This window comes from Vulpes vulpes, chromosome X (genome assembly GCF_048418805.1).
Source record: "Vulpes vulpes isolate BD-2025 chromosome X, VulVul3, whole genome shotgun sequence".
NCBI classification, from domain to species: domain Eukaryota; kingdom Metazoa; phylum Chordata; class Mammalia; order Carnivora; family Canidae; genus Vulpes; species Vulpes vulpes.
In genome coordinates this window covers 92,120,161-92,143,306 of record NC_132796.1, presented here as the reverse complement: position 1 = coordinate 92,143,306, position 23,146 = coordinate 92,120,161, and the positions used below count along the sequence as shown (strand labels likewise).

The window sequence follows — 23,146 nt, the reverse complement described above, 5'->3', positions numbered from 1 at the left end:
AAGGGGAGGGAAGGGGGGAGATGCCAGATCAAACAAGATGGGCAAAATATTATTTATTGAAGTTGAATGTAGAACACCATAGTGTTAGCTATGGTGTCAGTTTGAGATTTTCCGTAAGGGAAAGCTTTTTTTTTTTTTCCTTAAGATTTTATTTATTTGAGAGAGTGAGCAAGAGTGTATGAGTCAGGGAGGCTCAGAGGGAAAAGCAGGTTCACCGCTGAGTGGGGTGCCTGATGCCTGGCTTGATCCTGGGACTCCAGCATCATGACCTGAGCAGAAGGCAGATGCTTAACCGACTAAGCCACCCAGGTGCCCCATGAGAAAGCTATTAAAACAAATTTGGGGGAGGGGCATCTGGGTGGCTCAGTGGTTGAGCATATCTGCCTTCTGCTCAGGTTCCCCCCCCCCCCCCCCGCCCATCCTGGGATTCAGTCCTGCTTCTCCCTCTGCCTCTGTTATGTTTTACGAATAAATAAAATGTTTTAAAAAAATTTTTTGGTGCCTTCTCTGGGGCTTGAACTCTAAGAGAAAGCTTTGAATATTCACATCTTTATCAATATTCATTGAAAGTGTAGTTGACATGTAAGAAGAAAGGTAGACTGCATTTAAATTGCTTGCTCAAGATTTGTTATGGTAACCGTATTCTCTCTTAGGAGAAACAGGCCAATCTTTGTGGGGAGAGGGTGTTATTATGGTTCATCTTTTCGTACATTTTAAAAACAGGCACTTATATAATTTTTTGCATGTACAGAATTCTATAAATTAATATGAAAACAGATGTCTTTTATTTTTTAAAAGATTTATTTAAGAGAGAGAGTGACTAGAGGGAGAGAGCTCGAGGAGCAGGGGCAGGGGCAGAGGGAGAAGCAGACTCCCCGCTGATCAAGGAGCCCAATGTGGGCCTCCATCCCAGTACTCTGGGATCATGACCTGAGCCCATGGCAGATGCTTAACTACCCAGGGGTCCCACTGTCTTTTGTAACAGGATATGACTTGATGTGTTCCCTCATATCTGGCCCAATGGCAGAAAATATATTTAGGTTTCGCTTTAGTATTTTTCAGAGGGCTATTTTGTTTTTTTCTGAGAAAGTACAATAAAAACAAATAGTAAGATATCATTTTAAAGAATAGTACTTTATTGAATAAGTTTTATTCACAGAAAAATAAGCTTTAATCTATGATGACTGCCAGATTATACAGTGGAAAGCAATTTTCTTTGTTTTCCATACTGATGGAAAGGTTTCTACTAAACAAAAAAAGTCATAAAATTATATTCACAAATATAGCACTCTATCTCAAAACATTTCACATGATTATTCACAACACTAATACAATGACATAGTATCCGTCATTCTGTCAGGTTAGATAAACTATAACAGTAATGAAAAAAATGCAAAATCTAACAAAAATTACATTAAAGCCTTTATTACATCAACTTGAAAACTCAAATTTTTTACTAAGCATAGAGAAAATGACAAAATATACTTACACAGTAATTTTAAATGTTGCATTAATGATACACAATAACGTAGGAAATGTCAAAAAAAATCTATATGCACATCTGCAAACTTTAGTCTTCAAAACAGAATCTTACCACCCAAAACATTAACGTAGTATTGTACAATTTGAAGATATATGTATTTAAGATTGTCCTACTGTATTAGTCATAAAGTGTCATTTAATATGTAGTGAAAGTTATGGTATAAAAGAGAATAGTTGAAAAAATAAACATTTGAGACCTCCCAGGGGAGGTAACTCGAAGTTTTTCACCTTCAAACTATGTCCCAGTCTGGGCTGCCACTAATTAGCTAGACAGCTTTGAATAAATCACTTCACCTTTGAGCCACAGTTGTTTCACCTGTAGAACGAGGGAAAAGAATCAGATACTCTCTAAGGTCACTCCTAGCTCTGACACTCTAGGATTCTAGTATGCCGCTAGTGAAATTCACATTGTGCTAAGCAAGAGTCAAATTGACACTGATTATGAAAGTGGGAATAAGCCAACTGTTTCTATTAGGAAAGCTCACCTGAATTTGATAAGAATAGGGTTTTTTTTTCTCAAAGTTTTAAAAAAGGAACTTAAATATTTTCAAAGACCTGACCTATTTCTTATAGTTTACATCTTAACTATGAGAAACACCAAAAAAGATGAGTAAGGGTCACTGAAAGAGTCATCATCTAAATTTTTGCCCAAATTTCCAGTCAAGGCAAACCCATGAAGGGTGAGAGAGTGCTGGGAAGGGAATGGTATTTTTTTAAGATTTTATTTATTTATTCATGAGAAACACACAGAGAGAGGCAGAGACACAGGCAGAGAGAGAAGCAGGCTCCATGCAGGGAGCCCGATGTGGGACTCGATCTCAGGTCTCCAGGGTCACACCCTGGGCCGAAGGCAGTTGCTTAACTGAGCCACCCAGGTGTCCCAGGAATGGTATTTTATATACGGGGTTCTCCCTGAACTCTCATGATTTCATAACATAGGTATTATTCTTATTTTAGAGATGAAGAAACAGCTCTTTTTTAAAGCAGACTTGGCTAAAAATAACTACATCTGTCAAATATCCCCTCTTGTTTTCTTAATTTCTCTAATGGGAATGAAAAGCCTACCCTGTTCCTCCCACTCCGCCACACTTTCCCCTCATATTCAACACCTGGGTGATCAGGAAATTATGATTTGGGCCTAAAGAGTACAATACGTGCACCTAATGCTGTGGTGGTAGTCTCCATTCAGAGAGTTCAAAACACCAATTTTATCCACTAAAATGAAAACGGGGGAAAAAAAAAACCCTAACAAAATTTAAATAATGTAACAACAAAAAAGATCAAAGCAGGGCCAAATCACATTATATACACCCATTACACCTGCCCTACCCCGTCTTAGCTCCTAACCAAAGGGGGAAAAAAACAAAACCAAAAACCCAAACCTAGCAGGAAAGGCAATACAAAGCCATTGATTAATAAATTGGGAGTTTATGCTTTATAAACATGAAACCTATTTTTCAAAAAAAATTAAAACTAGGCTTTTGATCAACACACCAAATTATTATGAATAAAGATGACTACTTATTACCAAACAACTTGACTCATTGCATGACTAAAATGTAGTATAAGATAGGCGGTGACTTCAAAATCTTTAGAGTGAACTTTCTAACAGAAAAGGAATGTCTACATGTAGATACGGAGAACTATTTTGGGAAAGAGGGAGGCACAGATTTGGATCTCGTTATATTTTTGACCTTGCAAGTAATCATTTTTTGCACAACTAAATGGAAAGGATCCAGTGCTTTTTATAGTGAGAACACAGACAAACATTGGTAAGTCTTAAAAAAAAAAATGTGATTAGAAGTTGGAGTGCTGAGTGATTTCAGAACCTGAAGCAACAGCATTTCTAAACAATTCTTAAAATAAACTTGTTAGCCACATCAGCTTCATGCATTACATTTCACAACTCATGGGGAGAAAAAAGGTCTTTCTTAACTCCAAACATACAAGTTTTAAAAGAAGAGTTTTAATGAACTGAAGCTCCCAGAACAGGAAAAGCCTTATGTTAAAACAATTCAGTCCTTGGCCAACAACTAGATTGAACTAACTACCTGACTGGGAGCTGACATGTTCTGGAGAACACATTTAAAAACCTTTAACAACAACAAAAAACAATTAAAATAAAAATAAAAACCTTTAACACTTTTCTCCCCTTGTAATTTAAACCCAAAGCTTAGACTATGTAAAATTTAATTTAATGAACATTTAGTGGAAGAGCAAAAGTAAAAAACTGAGAGTTTACACAAAAAACTGGGCAGTCATTTAATTTCAAAAATTCTCATTTAAATTTGCAATGCTTTAAATGACTATCACTTAAAATATCATCAACAGAGGTGAGGAGAACATGACAATACTCTCTTAGAAAATACAATGAAAATAGAATTTTTAGTTTCACTCTCAAATATTTCTCCACAGTACAATGCCTCACTCACCTCTATAATGGGTCGTTTTAAGAATCTTGTAAGTAAACCCTGGGTGTTCTACGAAGCACTTTTAAACTGTTTTGGTTTTTTTTAAAATCTATATTGACTCTTATTCAAGTTTTATTTTCTTTTTAATACTTAAACAAGTATTCTCGTTTTGTCAGTATTTTATAATTTCCAAGAGATTTTAAGGATCTTGAGAGAACATTTATTTAAGAAGTATTTACTACTATTACTAGTCAAGGAAACGATTTAGGTAAAGACTTGACATTTTGTCCTATGTACATCTTAATTATCCTAACAGTAAAAACGCACATGAAACTTTAAGGTACAAGATATGAGAATCTTAACATGGAAAGCTGTCACTATAACTACAAGCAGTATACAAACATGCTTCTAACTTTTTCCTACATAAGCTGACAGATGTTTAAAATACTGGGTTAACAAAGATCTTTTAGTAAAGTGACTTAGGCAGGCTTAAACTAGCAAGGATTAAGGATGAATCCTTACTAATTAATTGGAAGATCTGAGACATATTTTATATTTCATTTTACAAAATCAGGAATATTTATTTTGAAACAAGAGAAGAAGACATGGTCTACCTGTCAGAAAACTACCACTCAGAAATACTTTTCATCCACAAAGCAGGAAATACATAAAAACATTTAAATTTCACATTGGCACCAAAAAGGTTAACTGCTCTGCCTTCTTGGACTAGAAAAACTAAAGCTGAGCAATAAGTAGTTTTGCAGGCGTTTGAACATGCCTAAGCCTTTAAATCAGTAAAATATTTTCTAAAAATTCTGATTACAAAAGTAATATATACTTATAAAAAATCCAAACAGAACAAAATGAAAAAAGTAGAAAGTGAAAGGCCCCTGCAAATCCCCTTTGGGACTGGCCCCCCCACCCCCCTCAAGAGAAACCACATTTAACAGTCTGATGCTTTATTTTTCCAAATCTTTTGTTCTATACATACAGAAAATACACACACCTTCATCTGGCTCATTCTATACACAGTGTTTTGCCACTTCAGTTTATACTCAATGTATCTTTGACATCTTTCCATGTCAGTACATGTTGGCTAGATGGTACTCTATTCTTAAATACCCTTTTAACAATGGCAAAATCATTTTTAAAAATCACCCACCGAAGCACATGTGTATAATTTTAAAAGAGAATGGACAAAATCCTAAAACACAAAAACAAACATCTAAAAATAATCGGTATCTTTCCACCAGTGTGGAACAGTTCATTCCTTTTCACACAAAACAAATTATGAGATTGGGGAGATTAATTCTAATCTCCACGTTTACACAGAATGCTCCATTTGTTAAGCCTATATGAAAAGAATGAAAAATTCAGTTAACTCACACTTAGAAACTAAGTTAGTGTAGTACAAATACAAATACACATTGTGATCAATTACAATATGATGCTTCTTAGTCTAGATTTCAATTGAGTAAAAAAAAGATATATAACATAGCTAATGTCCCCCCAAATCCAGAAATTCAAATTTTAGATTACAAACTAGAGCACTGTAGTTTACATTTTGTCTACTTGGTAGCAAATGCTAATGGCATTCGATGCTAATTAAAGTCGGTTCACATCACACACTCAATCAGGGTAACGAGAAGAACATAATGCGCCTAACTGTAGAGTGAGATTAAGACATAAAAATTTTTTGCTTGAAAGTAATGACTGTATAGCACATGGGACATTTGTCAACTGCTTCAGCACATTGTTTACAAGTGACCAGATGTCCGCAAGGAATGAAAACCACAGCAATATTTCTATCCATACAGATTTTGCAAAGCTTCTCCTCTTGCAGGAGTCTGAGCTGCTCTTCGGTACTAATCTCTGCACAAAGAGAAAAGAAATGTGTTAATTTTAGACTTTCTTAGTTGTTGAAATGCATTGAAACAACGAAAACCCCTACTATGTGCCAGGTGCTAATCAAGGCCTGGGAGACAGGATGAGTCACACGTGACACCTGCTCTTCAATAGCTTGCAGGCTAGAGGAGAGGAGGGCGTGAGCTGAGGCTGTGGGGGAAGCACAAAGTACAAAGTGATAAGTGTTATCATAAAGTTACATATAAAGTGGTCGGGGATGAGCTGAGAGAACAAGTTCTTCTGTTCAGATGAGTTGGGGAAGGCTTCACAGGCTGGCAGCTGCGGGGCAGGGGGCCGGAGGGACAGGGGAAGTGGAGGAGTGACATTTATTTATAAGATTTTATTTAATTATTCATGAGAGAGACACAGAGAAAGAGGCAGAGACACAGGCAGAGGGAGAAGCAGGCTCCATGCAGGGAGCCCGATGTGGGACTCAATCCCGGGATCCCAGGATGTCACCCTGGGCCGAAGGCAGTCGCACAACCGCTGAGCCACCCAGGCATCCCTAGGAGTGACATTTAAACATGGCCAACAGGGGACGCCTGGATGGCTCAGTGGTTAGTCTGCTTGAAGATTCTCTTCTGGGCAGCCTGGTTGGCTCAAGTGGTTGCGCAACTGCCTTCAGCTCAGGGTGTGATCCTGGACTCCAGGGATCGAGTCTCACATCGGGCTCCCTGCATGGAGCCTGCTTCTCCCTCTGCCTCTCTCATGAATAAGTAAATAATCTTTAAAACAAATAGATAAGTAAACAAACATGGCCAGCAATTTACCAGGCTGAGAAGCAAGGATTAGGTAAAAGAACTGACATACGGGAAGGGCATGGCTTACTCCAGAAACAGAGGGATGGATCTGAGGGACACTTCTGAAGCAGGACTACTAGGATTTGGGGACTGATTAGATGTGAGAGGTGAGGAAAACAAGAGCTGATTTTAAGATTTCTAGTGGCTGACAAGAGGATGGTGATGCCAAAAAGAAATATAGGAGGTACTGGTTTGGCATTTTCAAGTTTTTTTTTTAAAGATTTTATTTATTTATTCATGAGAGACACAGAGAAAAAGAGAGGGAGAGACACAGGCAGAGGGAGAAGCCAGCTCCATGCAGGGAGCCTGACGTGGGACTCGATCCTGAGTCTCCAGGATCACACCCTAGCCTAGGCTGATGATGGCACTAAACTGCTGAGCCACCCGGGCTGCCCTCAAGTTGTTTTTGAGGTGTTTGCAGGGCATCCATATGTAAATGTCATTGGACAGTCACGTCTTGAGGTCAGAAGAAATTAGGGCTAGAGACAGAGATTTGGGTGACATTAGCATATAGGTGGCACTAAAGCACTTGCTTAATTCAGCCTTTCTCAAACTAGGCTTTGTGATGTGTTAACAAACATATCACAGAAATGTGTTTCATGGTGAAAGAGAACTCTAATAACAAGGGCGCCTGGGTGGTTCAGTCAGTTAAGCATCTGACTCTTGATCTCAGGGTTGTGAGTTCAAGCCCTGTGTTGGGCTCCACTCTGGGTGTGGAGCCTGCTTAAAAAAACAAAACTATAATGACAACATCATCAACAATGGCAGCAGTTAACAGTAACACAGCACTTACTACTACATGCCAGGCACTATTCCAGAGGCATTACATATTTTAACAATCTTTGTAGGCCAGTGGTTTCCAAATCTGGTCTCACATGGGAATCACTTGGGGCATTTTTAAAAAAGATTTTTTTTTTTTAAAGATTTTATTTATTCATTCATGAGAGACACAGAGAGAGAGAGAGGCAAAGACACAGGCAGAGGGAGAAACAGGCTCCATGCAGGGAGTCCGACGCGGGACTTGATCCCGGGACCCCAGGATCACGCCCTGGGCCAAAGGCAGGCGCTAAACCACTGAGCCACCCAGGGATCTCCAGATTTCTTTATTTATCTATGTAAGAAAGAGGGGCAGCAGAAGAGAATCTTTTTTTTTTTTTTTAAGATTTTATCTATCTATTCATGAGAGACACAGGCAGAGGGAGAAGCAAGCTCCATGCAGGGAGCCCGACACGGGACTCGATCCCGGGACTCCAGGATCACGCCCTGAGCTGAAGGCAGATGCTCAACTGCTTGAGTCACCCAGGGATCCCACAAGAAAATCTTCCAGCAGACTAACTGCTGAGCCATGAGATCATGACCGGAGCCTAAACCAGGAGACAGGTGCTTAAATGATTGAGCAACTCAGGTGCAATTGAGGAATTCTTTTAAATGATAGATGGCTAGGTCCCACTCACTAAATCTAAAATTTCTAGGGTTGTTTTTTGTTGTTGTTGTTGTTCTGAAATTACAGTATGCAAAATAAAGAAGATATGGTTTTATACAGCAACAACAGCAACAATTTCTGAGATGGCACACACTGGTATTTGGCAACCAGTGCTGTGAAATACAGATCAATACAGTACAGTGTATGTCCCCTCTTAGAAAGTCACAATGCATGTCCCTATTTAACTACAGAGTTCCTCTTTTTCTTTCTTTCTTTTTTTTTTTTTTTTGGTCCTTTTTCATGGCATCCCTTTTAACATCTGGGGAACACTGTTTTCAAAACAAGTTTGGGAACAGTGGTTGACTTTTATTCAACAAATATTTACTGAATACTTAACTAAGTTCTAGGAACTGGAGATACAATTAACAAATATATAGGCCCCAGGTCCCTAATCGTGCATAAACAAGTAGGAAACACAAGTAGACAGGAAATTATATTAGAGTGGAATGATAAAGGTAATTTAGTGTGTTATGGAGAACACAGGAAGGGTGTGAGTTGTGCATGCACACAGAAACAGAAGGAAATTATACTTAAACTGGGTCCTTAAGGGTAAGGAGGAGTTAACCAGGAAAGATGGAGAGGGGTCCCTGGGGGACAGAGGCAGTGGGAGAAGAGAAAATAGCATAAGCAGGCTCTAAGGGGAGAGGCAGAAGCAGGCCTATGAGTGCAAGGGTAAGGCTTGGGGAGGGACACAGCAGGACGGGAGGCGACAGAAGGTTAGCAGGGTTCTGACCATGAGGATTTGGCAACCCATGTAAAGGAGTTTGGACTTGATCCTGAGGCACTGGTGGCCAGTAGGGTATTAACCTGGAGAGAGAGAAGAGATTTGTGCTCTGGAGAGGTATGCCTGACCAAGGGTGGAGAGAAAGTATTATTTAATCTCTTTCTTCTTAAAAAGCAACCTCATGGGCATAGTCAAAACTGTAAGCTCAAACATGGAATGCATCAGAGATAAGATAATGCATCTATCTGTCCTCAAGCTTGGTCTGATGTGCGGGACAGAAAAGAACCATTCTAAAATAATGTTACGAATGCTCTAACAGCAGGGCAAGTAAAGAATAGAGAGCTCCGAACTCAGCTAGAAAGAATGAATTCTATGTGGAGCCTTGAAGGATGAGTTCACAAGATGGATTAAGGGAACTGGGAGTGGAATGGGGAATGAGACTAGGTACACAGACAGGGAAAAGGCAGTTGGGGCAGAGGTAACAATGGAAGTAAAGGGATGGCACTGTAAACTGATTTAAATTATAGGAAAGCATGTAACCAAAAAGTCAGACTCAAGTACATATTCATTCCCGCCCCCCCCCCAAAAAAAGAGGAAAACAATTAAGAAATTTACACATTACTTGTGGATGTGACACTCCAATGAATAAAAACGAACACTAGACTGACCAGTTACCTAGAAAAGTTGAAATTTATAGAGAGAAAGAATGGTGGTTGTCAGGGGCTGGGGGGAGGGGCAAAAAGGTGTTTAATGGGGACAGTTTCAGTTCTGAAGATAAAGAAAGTTGTGGAGACTGGTTGCACAACAATGTAAATGTACTTAACACTACTGTACACATAAAACTGTACACATAAAACATTTTTTAAGAGGAACACTGGACCACATGTCAGGAAACCTGATTTTTCTTCCCAACTATCTGAGTAATCTTTGCCTACAGCAAATCTATACTTCAGTTTTCTTACTGAAGTAATGAAAGTTCTTATATGATCTTTCAGGTTCATTTTGGTTCTGATGGTTTGTGATTCCATTTTACAGACCACAGTGGAATGAAATGTCAGGCCTACCAAACAACTGTTATCAAGTTTTTCAACCTTATTTCAGCCTTATGTACAGCCACTTATTTGACATGGTGAGGCTGTGGAATTATATTTTACCCCCTGAGACCAACAGTTTACCTCTGACAATTATTTCACTCAAACCTTAGGGCAAATACTGGATTCTACATCCTTTACTATGGCACCTTTCCCTTTCTACTAATTAATTAATTAATTAGAGAGAAAGAGAGAGAGCATGCAAGTAGGCGGAGGAGCAGAGGTAGAAGGACAAGCAGACCCCACACTGAGCATGGAGATCAACACAGGGCTCAATCCCATGACCCTAAGATCATGACCTGAGCTGAAATCAAGAGTTGAGTGCTTAACCAACTATGCCACCTATGCACCTCATCTTTTTTTAAAAAATATTTATTTATTTGTGAGAGATAGCATGTGAAAGGTGGGAGGCAAAGGGAGAGGGAAAGAGAAACTCAAGCAGACTCCCCACTGAGCATAAAGACCATTGCGGGGCTCGATCCCATTACCCTGAGACCACAACCTGAGTTGAAATCAAGAGTCAGATGCTTAACTGACTGAGCCATGTAGGTGCTGCAGCATATTATGTGATATTTAAAAAGAAAGATAATATTTGGTACTACTTTTAGAAGATGATTTACTGGGGTATTCTGTCAAATAAGCATTGGGATTGAAGCTAGTACTGAACCTAGGATTTCTCAGTAAGCAACAATAACACTGTAGTGTTTCTAATAATTTCCACCTGGTTTACCTCAATTAGGCCCACCTTCTATTTTGTATAGAATTAAAAGAGTCTTAGTGCCAATCTTTACTCATCAGCCCTTGGGAAGAGGAAGAGGCATAGGAAGCAGCCCTGTGTAAGAAGATAACCTGTATCAATTAACTTTCCTCTCAATTTAGTGAGACCAAGGAGAGGTCAACTGATGAATTGCAACTCCTGCTTCTGAGAGCTGCCCTTTGCTTAGGCCCTTCATTCCACACCATCCTAGCTTGTAGTCTCAGTGATAATAAGAACCTTCATCGACTCCTGCTGGATAGAAAACATGCATTCCCTAAAGCACTCTGTCCCTTGTTCTCTCCCTATTGCAACTCACTAAATCATCCTGTTGCTAACAACACCTTCAGGTATAAAAACTAACACCTATATTTGTCAAACTTGAGTCATGGTTAAGATGCAGGGGAAAAATGATACAATCACTTGTATTTCTATTGCAGTAGAAAGATGACCAAGTCAGTGGTGCATTTTACCATCACTAAGACAAGAGAAGCTATTAACAGGTTTTAAATAAATGTACACATAGGAAAAGAGTAGTAAGCTTTCTGCTGAATGCTTTACATCAACTGACGTAATTTAAGAATCATGAATGTTATATTGTTTTGTGACTGATGTGATTAACTGAGTGTTTTAGAAGTGTTTGAAATAACAAAGATCAAAAGGGTCTATTCATCTTTTAATTTTTTTTAAGTAAGCTCTATGCTCAACATGGGGGCTTGAACTCACAACCCCAAGACCAAGAGTTGCATGCTTCTCCAAGTGAGCTAGCCAGGTGCCCCAAAAGGGTCTTTAATGTAAAAATAAATAGTAAACTTCTAGGTTTATTAGCACTGGGAGAATTTTCAACTTTTGGGAGAGGTGGTCAAGAGCTCAGAGAACGACTATAACAACGTACCTTAGTACCCAAAATGTATTCACAGTTTGAAACCTTTTCTTTAACCTTCCGTGTTGCCATCAAATACTATAGTTGCTTTCATCCCTAAAGAAGGAACTTGTATTTTTAATCTTTTTTTCCTAAAAGGACTTTATATGCTTCTCTTGCACATTATTTAATACACTTTTTAGGGGTACCTGGCTGGCTTAGTCGGTAGACCATGGGACTCCTCATCTCAGGGTTGTGAGTCCAAACCCCCCCTTGGGCATGGAGCCTACTTAAAGAAAAAGTTTAATACAGTTTCTATATATGATTTAAAGTATATCAGAGTTCCACTCATCCAAGATCTATTTAGTAATATGGTGCTCTTACAGGTTTACATCACATGAAAAGTTACAGAACACTCTAAAATTTGTTTCAGCTACAAAACTTATAGATTCCACACAAAATGGTAACAGCCTTCATTGTTCTTTATCTAAATTAAAATACAAACCCACATGTTAAATAAATAAATCAGGGGTGCCTGGGTGACTTAGTTAAGTGATTCTTTTTTTTCTTCTTTTTAAAAAAGATTTATTTTAAAGAGAAACAGAGGGAGGAGGGGCAGAGGGAGCGAATCCTCAAGCAGACTCCCCATTGAGCACAGAGCCCAATGCAGGAGCCTGATCCCACATGAGATGATGACCTGAGCCTAAACCAAGAGCTGGAGGCTCAACCGACTGAGCCACCCAGGCACCCATCCGATCCTTGATTTTGGCTTAGGTCATGATTCAGGGTCATGGGATCAAGCCCTGCGATGGACTCTGCTCAATGGGAAGTCTGCTTGAGATTCGCTCTCTCTCCTCTTCCTCTGTCCCTTCCCCACTGCGTGCTCTCTAAAATAAACAAATAAATCATGACAAAAATAAAATTAAATCAATAAACCAGTGGATCTTACTTAGATCCCATTTAGAACAAATCAACTGTTAAGAATGCTTTAAGACAATGGGGAAATTTAAAACCAACTATTTTAAAATGATATTATGGTATTACTGGAAATTCTGTTAAGTGTGGTAACAGTATGTTATAGAATAAATATATCCCCCCCAAATTCATATTGAAGTCCTAAACTCCCAATGTGATGGTGCTCACAGATGGGCCATTTGGGAGGTAATTAAATTTAGATGAGGTCATAAGGGTAGAATTGCTCATTATGGAATCAGTATCTTTTTTATTTCTTTCTATTTATGTACGTATGTATATATTTTTTTATTTACACCCAACGTGGAGCTCAAACTCGTAACTCCAAGATCAAGAGTTGCATGCTTTACCGACTGAGCCAGCAAGGTGCCCCCGTATTTATTTTTAAAGTAAATTCTATCCCCAATGTGAGGCTCAAACTTGCGACCCCAAGATCAAGAGTCACATGCTCTACTGACTGAGCCAGCCAGATGTCCAATGGAATCCATGTATTTATAAGGGGAAGAGAGACCAGAGTGCTCTCACACTCTCTCTCTCTCTCTCTCTCTCTCTCTCTCTCACTCTCGGCCATGTGAGGACACAAAGAGAAGGCAGCTATCTGCTAGCCTGGAAGAGTTTTCATTAGGAACCATACCTGCCGGCACCTTGATCCTGGACTTCTTGGCCCCCAGAAATGTGAGAAATAAATGTCTGTTGTTTAATAAGTCTATGGTATTCTGTTAGAGTAGTCTGAGCACAGTTTAAGTAACTGCTTAACACACAGTATGCGTGTTAGATTATGTTAAGAAAAATCCTTATCTGTTAGATACATATTATTTAGAGGTAAATGATATACAGGATGCCTGGAATTTTCTTTTAAATACCATAGCAAAAAAAGTTGGGGAAAGAAATGAAATTAGATTGGAAAATTGTTGATCATTATTGAATCTGGTTTATCATGAGGGTTCATTGTACTGTTTTCTTCACTTTTGAGTATTTTTGAATTTTTTATTAACAATTGTTTTTTTAAAATTTTATTCATTTATTCATGAGAGACACAGAGAGAGACAGAGAGGCAGAGACACAGGCAGAGGGAGAAGCAGGCTCCATGCAAGGAACCCAATGTGGGACTTGATCCCAGGACTCCAGGATCATGCCCTAGGCCGAAGGCAGGCGCCAAACTACTGATCCACCCAGGGATCCCCCACAAAAATTGTTTTTTTAAATGAAGATTTTATTTATTTACTTAAGAGGGAGAGAGAGAGAGCGCGAGCATGAGTGGGAGAGGTTGAAGGAGAAGCAGACTTCCAACTGAGCAGGGAGCCCAAAGTGGGGCTCAACTCAAGGACCCTGAGATCACAACCTGAGCCAAAGGCAGACGCTTAACCAACTGAGCCACCCAGGCACCCCTATTAACAAAAAGTTTTATTTCTTTTTGGTGGGCAGCAAAGCAAGGTTTATTGAGCAATAATAAAGTTTACTTAATGATAGAACACAAAGCTCCCAAAGAGGGAAGGCACCCGAGAGGGTTGCCCTTAACAAAAACTTTTAAAAAATGTTTATTCTAAGAGACATGTGAGAAGGAAAAAGTGAATGGGCCACCAAGTCATATAAAATACTATCTGTAATGAAGTACCGTTAAGTGTTTCTTGCTTTTTAAAAATAGCCATGCATACCTTTTTGCAATGAAGTCTGGCTTGATTCATCTTGTGTATGGTCTTTCTGAGCACTCACTAGATCTGAAACCAGAGCCTCAAGTGAAACATAGTTGCTCCCAGATGTCTGAATTTTTTCCTCCATTATTTTCTTAATGTCCTTGAAACTGAATCCCATTCGTATAGCTTCTTGTAACATAGGATTTTGGAAGATGGCATCCTCTGAAATGAAAATTGGTGAAGAAAAAGAACAGAGAGTTTAAACAATTATTTTCATTAACACAACTCAACAGCAAAGTACAGTTAAAAAGAAAAAGGTGAACAGCAAGTAGAAAAACAAAAAACAAACCAGCAAATGAAAGCCACTTTGGGAAGAAGATTTTGAAATTTTTAAGCACTGAAGAATCTTTCAGAATCTTAATCATCGCAAATACAGTATTATTTTATAGTACTATTTTTTAAAAAGATTTTATTTATTTATTCACAAGGTACAGAGAGAGAGGCAGAAACACAGGCAGAGGGAGAAGCAGGCTCCTTGGAGCCTGATATGGGACTCGATCTCAGGAGCCTGGGATCAGGCCCTGAGCCAAAGGCAGATACTCAACCACTGAGCCACCCAGGCACCCCTATTTTATAGTACTATTAATTGAGATTAGTTGCTCTAAAGGCTGAAGAAATAGTGCAAGATTAGGTAAAACTAGTAAGAAAAAGTTAAGCACTTCAAAACCCAGAACTTTTTTTCAAATCAGTTGTATTCACAACTAACCTAAGTACGTAAAGAGTGGATGTCTTTCCCAAGTCACTAGCAATTATTCTGGAAAAATCACAGGAAATAGGGGGAAGTCAAAGTCTCTGACCCTGAATATGTGAGTTTCCCATCTCTGAGACTTAGTTTCTGCAGCCCAGGGGAGTGACAATAAAATGAATAGAAACTCACTTTAATGGTACTCAAAGTAGAAATACAGGTTATGTAGGGAACTGATAAAGAGGAGACTTACATTCTCTGATTCATCAATTCTATTCTCAAGTATCAAAAATAAGGACGAAGGTCCACCAAAAACATGCACAAGAATATTCACAGCAGTGTCACGTATAACAGCCTCAAATAGGAAACAATTCAAACATCTATCACCAGGGGAATGGATAAGTAAATTGCGATATTGAAACACTACAGAGCAAGCAGAAAAACGAACTATTGCCACAGAAACATAGATGAGTCTCACAGATCTGATGAACAAAATGTCATCGTACTGATGAACCAGAGACAAAAGAATACACTGTATGATTACATTTCTAAGATGTTCAAATCTAATCTATGGTTAATCAGAACATAAATCAGGGACAGATATTGATTGGGAAAAGGGCCTGAAGGAGTTTCTGGCCTGGCAGAAATGTTATTTTTTTTTAAAGATTTTATTTATTTATTTGAAAGAGAGAGAGAGAGAGAGAGAGAGAGAAAAAGCACACTAGCAGGGGAGGGGCAAAGGGAGAATCAGACTCCCAGCTGAGCAGGGAGGGGGTGGGGCTCAATCCCAGGATCATGACAGGAGTTGAAGGCAGATGCTTGGCCAACTGAGCCACCCAGATGCCCCTGTTCTATATCTTGATTTGGCTGATGACTACACAAATAAACGCATGTAAAAATTCATTGAGTTGAATAAATAAGTCTATTTTAAGCATTTTATTGTATGTGTATTATACTTCAATAATTTTTTTTTTAAAAAGAGGAGCTGGAAAGGGATTTGATTATAAGAAATATTACATAGTAAGTAACAAAAGTAGGAAAGTGTACCTTAAGATTTCTGTTTGATAAAGAGAACACTGTTGTATGGTTATAATACAGATAAAAGACCATTTATGAGACTACTAAAGCATCTGAATGAGAAATAAGGGCAGAAACTAGGGCAGAACCACTGGATTTTAGACAATATTAAAAAGGCTGAATTCATCAGACCTGGTGGTTAATTAAATGTAGAGGGATTAAGGAAAGCAAAGAGCTTAAAATGGCTCAAATTACTGGGCGACCTTGTGAACTATTAAACTATTAACGAATGTGGGGGGGGGGCACGTGCAAAGAACAAGCCTGGATTCAGTCTGAGTGATTTTTAGAAATGCTGAATTTGAGCTGCTTTTAAGATTTCCAGGTGGAGATGTCCAGAGGTCAGCTGGACATCACTCTTTCGTGGTTTTACTTGTTTTTTTTCCCAGCTTGTTTTGCTGGCTCCTTCTGCTCACCTGATTAGACACTGGTGGTTCCCTTCCATTACCTCAATGATCCCCTTTTAATAATCTCTCTGGATACTTGCCCCACTACCACAATTTTACCCTTATTTATGAGTTCCAGGTTTTAAGACCCACCTACTTGGATACCCTGCAGGTATCTCAAGCTTACTTTGCTGAAAACCAAAAGCATGGGCAACAGGATATCCATATAAAAATAATTAGAAGGGCCCCCACTTTACACACATACAAAAATGAACTTGAAATGGATCAAAGACCTGAATGTAAGAGATAAAACCATAAAACTTGGGGCGCCTGGGTGGCTCAGTTGGGTAAGCACCTGTCTTTGGCTCAGGTCATGATCTTAGGGTCCTGGGATCAGGCCCCACATTGGGCTCCCTGTTTGGCAGGGAGCCTGTGTCTCACTCTCCCTCTGCCTGCTCCCCCTGTCTGTGTTCTCTCGCTATCTCCCTGTCAATAAAATTTTTAAAAAAAGATTAGAAAGTAATAAAATTCTTAGAAGAAAACATAGATGACCTTGGATTAGGCAATGGTTTCTTAGATATAGCCCTGAAAGAATAAGCAACAAAAAATAAGATAAATTGAATTTCATCAAAATTAAAAATTTATATACTTCAAAGTATATCAGCAAGAAAGTGAAAAGAACGAGTGAAAATATTTACAAATCATATATCCGACAAGGTACGTAACTGTAAAAATATTAGAATATATAAAGAACTCTTACAACTCAATAACAAAAAAAATGAATAACCCAACTAAAAAATGGGCAAAGGTGATGAACAGACATTTCTCCAAAGACATACAAATGGCCAATAAGCACATGAAAGGATGCCCGACATCATTAACCATCAGGAAAATGCAAATCAAAACCATAATAGGATACCACTTCACATCCACTAGGATGGCTATAAAAAAAAGACATACAAGGGGTGCCTACGTGGCTCAGTTGGCTGAGCATCTGCCTTAGGCTCAGGTCATGATCCCGGGGTCCTGGAATTGAGCCCCGCCATTGGGCTCCCTGCTCAGCCAGGAGCCTGCTTCTCCCTCTCCCTCTGCATGCGTGCTCTCTCTCAAATAAAGAAATAAAATCTTTAAAAAACATATACAATAACAAGTGTTAACAAGGATATGGAAAAACAAACTGGAATCCTTATATACTGCTAGTGGGAACGTAAAATAGTACAGCCGCATTGGAAAACTGGCCATTTATCAAAGGTTAAATGTAGAGTTACTACATGACCCAGCAATTCCATGCTGAAATATATACTCAGGCAACTTAAAAACCTATGTCCACGCAAAAATTTGCACACAAATGTAAATAGCAGCATCAGTATCATTCATAAGAGCCAAAAACTGGAGACCCAAATGTCTACCAACTGATGAGTAAACAGAACATGGTATTATCTACACTAAGGAAACTTTTTCTACCATAAAAAAGAATGAAGTAATCATGTATAAGTACCACAATATGGATGAACTTCAAAGCCACATATTTATGATTCCATTCATATGAAATGTCTAGAATAGGTACATCCAGAGAGATAGAAGTAGATGAGTAGTTGTCTGGGGGCTGAGGGGGAAGGGGCAGCAATGGGGAGTGGCTGCTAATGGATACAGGGTTTCTTTTTTGGGATTATAATAATGTTCTGGAATTAAATGGCAGTGATGGTTTGTTCCACAACCTTGTGAATTTACTAAAAACCACTAAAATGTACAGTTTATAAGGGTGAAATTTTTGCTACGTGAATTACACATCTCAATTTTATTTTATTATTGTTTCTTTTCATATCTCCATTTTTTTAAAGACTTATTTATTTATTCATGAGAGACGGGGGGGGGGGGCAGAGACATAGGCAGAGGGGGAAGCAGGTTCCCTGCAAGGAGCCCAATGTGGACTCAATCCCAGAACCCAGGATCACGCCCTGAGCTGAAGGCAAACGCTCAACCACTGAGTAACCCAGACATCCCAATAAATGATTTCTTAAACTTTATTATTTATGCCCATTTCAAAATCTGTATCAAATATTATCAAAGTGGCTCTCCTTCTTAAGTATATTTATGAGTACTTATAGTTTTCTCTTGTCTTGTAACCCTTAAGATACCAAAAAGATGATGGTATAAGGAATGGGGAATCAGCAGACATATTCTAAATTATACTTTCTACTATTTTTGAAACATGATGCCTAAGCGGAAAACGAGATCCACAGTGTGATGCAGATTTCAGAAGACCCTGTTTATAGTCCCAGTTCCACTAATGATTTGTAAATGTAACTGTGGGCGGTTCACTTAACCTCCTTGTCTCTGGTTCTGCATCTGAAAAGTGGAGATAACAATATCATCTTTGCTTAACATAGTATCTTTCTGGCTTTTTTAAAAAAAAGATTTTATTTACTTATTCATGAGAGACACAGAGAGAAGGCAGAGACATAGGGAGAGGCAGAAGCAGGCTCCATGCAAAGAGCCTGATGTGTGACTCCATCCCGGAACTCCGGGATCATACCCTGAGCTGAAGGCAGATGCTCAACCGCTGAGCCACCCAGACATCCTGGTATCTTTCTGGCTTTTAAAGATGTTTATGATGAGTAGATAATCTTTGGGATAAAAATCTCTACCTTTCTATAAGGTAAGAGGAGATAAACCGAACCATGCCCCTCTGTGAAGAAACTGGGAGAGGCTCAAGAATGGCATGGGATAAGGAAGCAGGTAGGGCCGACCATGGTGATGGCATATTAGTACAGCACTGGATTCATGGTCCTGGCTAACTCAAAAAGTACCTGGGACAAAAATACACTTATCTCTCTTCCTTTGGGGATTTTAACAGAAATGGCAATGGACAGCCTATAGCTGCTCCTCTTAAGCTTGGAAAAGCTAACTGCACAACCGCCATAGGAATGTCCTTTCTTAAAATTTTATTTTATTTTTACTTTACTATAATTAGTATCATTTTATGTAATGTATATAATTATATAACTTATAACATAATTTAGTATAATTTAAATTTTTCCAGTACAATTAATGTCCAGTGTTACATGAGTCACATGAATGTTCTTACTATATAAATATCTGACTTAAAAATTTTTTTAAAGACTTTATTTATTTATTCATGAGAGACACAGAGAGAGAGAAGAGAGACAGAGGCAGAGACACAGGCAGAGGGAGAAGCAGGCTCCATGCAGGGAGCCTGACATGGGATCACGCCCTGGGCTGAAGGCCATGCTAAACCGCTGAGCCACCTGGGCTGCCCTGACTTAAAATTTAAAAGATTTTATTTATTTATTCATGAGAGACAGAGAAAGGGGCAGAGACATAGGCAGAGGGAGAAGAAGGTTCCCTGTAGGGAGCCTAATGTGGGACTCGATCCCAGGACCCTGGGATCACTACCCGAGCCAAAGGCAGATGCTCAACCACTGAGCCACCCAGCTACCTATAACTGACTTAAATTTATAGGCACTTCCTAATCCTTAAATTTATAGCAATCTCATCTCAAATAAATCTACCCTGATTATCTTGAAAGAATAAGCTTATGGCTCCACCCTATAAAAAACAAATGTAATAAACTGCTAATGAAATTAAAAGTATACTTATTTTAATGTACATACTTACCAATTCTTTCAGTTAATGACCGTGTTCTTTCAGCAGTTCTTAGCTGAAATAGAAATATGGATTATAAGTTAGAATTCTTTTTGGCAGAAGACGATTATCTCAATTTGCAAAGTTACACTAATCATGAATTTATAAATTGGCTTTATTCCAATTCAACATATGAATGTTTGCAAGAGGCATAACCTGATGAAGCTAGAAGGAAGTTTTTTTTTTTTAGATTTTTAAAATTTATACATGAGAGACACAGAAAGAGAGAGAGGCAGAGACACAGGCACAGAGAGAGAAGCAGGCTCCATGCAGGGAGCGCAATGTGGGACTCGATCCCAGGACTCCAGGATCACGCCCTGGGCTGAAGGCAGGTGCTAAACCACCGAGCCACTCAGGGATCCCCACTAGAAGGAAGTTAAAAGATCATCTAACACAATCCACTCACTCTATAGACAGGACACTGAGTCTCAGGGAGTTTAAACAACTCGATTGAGGCAAGGGAGCTCATGGTAGAGCCATAATGACAACTCTGGCTTCCCACTCTAGTCCATGGCTCTTCCCACATGGTACCAATACCTTAGCCATCCCAGGCTGCACCATCAATTTAGACACGCTTCTGAGATTTAAAATACTGCCTTTGGAAAGTTCACAATTATTTATGAGTATAAAACACATTATACAAAAGTCTAATTTCAGAAAGTTGAGGGATTAAGTATTTTAGTTCTTCAAACCCATTTTTAGTTACAGTGAGTTAAATCAATCAGCTTATAGGGATTCCCCTTTCACAAAACTACTTCAGGTTAAGAAATAACAAGCATTTTTCAAGATCTCCCCTTTAAAGCCCACCATACATTATTAATTTAAGATACTATACTGTGAATTTTACACCAAGAAATCATTGCAAAACAAATTAAATAATATTTTATATTCTACAATATGTGACTTACCATTGAATGGGTTAAATGAATATTGTTTATATATTCTTGTCCCTTCTCTTCTAACAGATATTTACACCTAAACAATTAAAAGAAGGTTAAACTTTGGTAGCTGATAAATCAGTAAAGTATAAATACAGATATCTCCATTATCTTAATTCCATTTACTTCCTTTTTGGTATTTCTAAGAAGCTGCAAAATGAAATGTTATTTAATCTCTACCAACTGTCATTTCAAAGTTAAAGAAATACGTTCCTTTGTTATACTACTCTTTGGTAATCTTAGGCAAAAAATACCAACTTGAGAACTTCCAACTTTAAACCAAGTTATTAAATTTAAGATTTAATTTTTTTAAATAGTTTAATTTTGTTTAGAGGATTAACCAACTACACACTCTGAAGGAACTCCTTAGGCTTTCAACCTTTCCTTTTAAGGCTTTTTAAGCTTAAGATTTATTTTCAAACAATCGCTCTGAAGTTTTAAATTGTACTAGTTTGTAGGTCAAAAATTTTACATCACTTATATGTATGAATACTTTATTTTTAAAGAAACAAGATGGCAAAGAGACAGAGTATGTTATTATCATTCTAAGATGCCACTGATTATAAGAAGGATGATTACTTTATGTATCACCGCTGCCAATTAAATTATGACCCACAACCAGATGTGTCATTTCAAAAATTTGAAAATGTGAACAATTGTGTGTCTTATAATCAGAGAGATACAGTAAAATTTGCTAGGGGATGTGATGGGTTCCAAGGAAAAATCCTTGGCAACAAGGGCTCTCCCGTGGTCATCGTGAAAGAGCCTACTTCTAACAACAAAACTATATATTCCTAATTAGTGTTTAGAAATAGAATCATTTGAATGTCATAGATATAACATATAAGCAATGAATGCTTTGGTCACCAGAGAAGGCTTAGGGCCTTTTTTTTTTTCTATAAAGTAGGTGACCCCATTTTTATAAACTTGGTGTGAATTGCAAGCCATAGTGAAGGCAAAAATAGTTGAGGTGAAAAGTTATTCAAGATTTTCCGACTGCAAAGTGTCTAACTTGCCTGTTCCTAAATAAACATTTAAATACCTTACCCTGGAAACCACTTAGCATGTTGTTCCCAAGGGTCTTCACTGGGCTTCCAATCAGTTAGCCCTCCTCCACAGTGAAAGCATTTTACTTTATCACCATCCCCTAAGAAGAGACACAAGTAAAAATACATGTATTTGTGCAATTAGAAGCCCATGCAAAAATGCCCCTTTAACACCATGAAATTAACCATTTTAAATTACATGAAAATCTCAGCTTCAAAGATGACATTCAAATTCACATCTAAATAATAGCCATGACTGTTTGAGGAGGGAATACACACTAAATTCACTGATTCAATTTGAGGTATTTAATAGAAGACAAAATAAAATTGACCAATTTTTATGTGAAAAATTAAAATTGTTATCATTTGGGTCTACCAATACTACACTTTTTCAAACTGTGAAACTTTAACAATAAGGCTCAGGCTAACAAAATTACAAAGTAAGTTTCTCTAGGGTTATAGCTACATGACACTAAACAAACCTTCAAAATTGCTACAGGATACTATGTGAATAAAATATTGAAATAACTAATATTTTGTATTTTGGCACTACTCAATCCTAAAGCAAATGGGTCAGATATATAATGATATAACTTTTCTGAATATTCCTGGAAGTCATCACACTAAGGGCCCTTCCTGACAAGTTTACAGTAGTCCATTTGAGAAGTGTTTATTTGAAGCAAAAAGGCATGCAGGGCAGCTTTCAAATATAAAGTCTATGTACAAAGGGCAGGTACCAATTTTAATATCAGCCAAACTAAACTCTCTAATGTTAACTCTTTTTATGAGGTATAGAAAGAATGCATGTGATACATGTACTGAGCACATATAGTAGGTGCTCAATAAATTATAGTTTATATTACTGTCAGACCCATTCTTCTATCTGGGAGATCTATCATCTTTTGCATGTCATCCTTCTCCAAAAAAACAAAGATAAATATAACTCACAATATAGTAGTCTTTTTTTTCACATAAATGTAGTAGTTACACTGCAGCAAATTCAACATAAAGGTTCACAGATTAATCATGCCAGCCTATATTTACCAGTTCAGGGGGCTAAAGGAATCCACTTTTTAGGAGGACTGGGATAGTTGGAAAGTTATTTATTAGCCT

General features: G+C 38.2%; 1 protein-coding gene across 9 annotated transcripts in view; it reads right to left on the bottom strand.

The window, feature by feature from the left end:
* Positions 1-1,115: 1,115 nt before the first annotated feature.
* The window catches only part of XIAP (X-linked inhibitor of apoptosis), a 53,754-nt gene continuing 31,723 nt past the window's right edge, over positions 1,116-23,146 (bottom strand). For all 9 annotated transcript variants that reach the window (XM_026017891.2, XM_026017888.2, XM_072744537.1 and 6 more), the window contains 5 exons: positions 22,035-22,134; positions 20,958-21,024; positions 20,023-20,065; positions 14,200-14,400; positions 1,116-5,825 (listed from right to left, as the gene is read on the bottom strand). In XM_026017891.2, the coding sequence (XP_025873676.1) occupies positions 5,632-5,825; positions 14,200-14,400; positions 20,023-20,065; positions 20,958-21,024; positions 22,035-22,134 (605 nt within the window). In that variant the 3' untranslated portion in view covers positions 1,116-5,631. The remainder of the gene's footprint in view (positions 5,826-14,199; positions 14,401-20,022; positions 20,066-20,957; positions 21,025-22,034; positions 22,135-23,146) is intronic.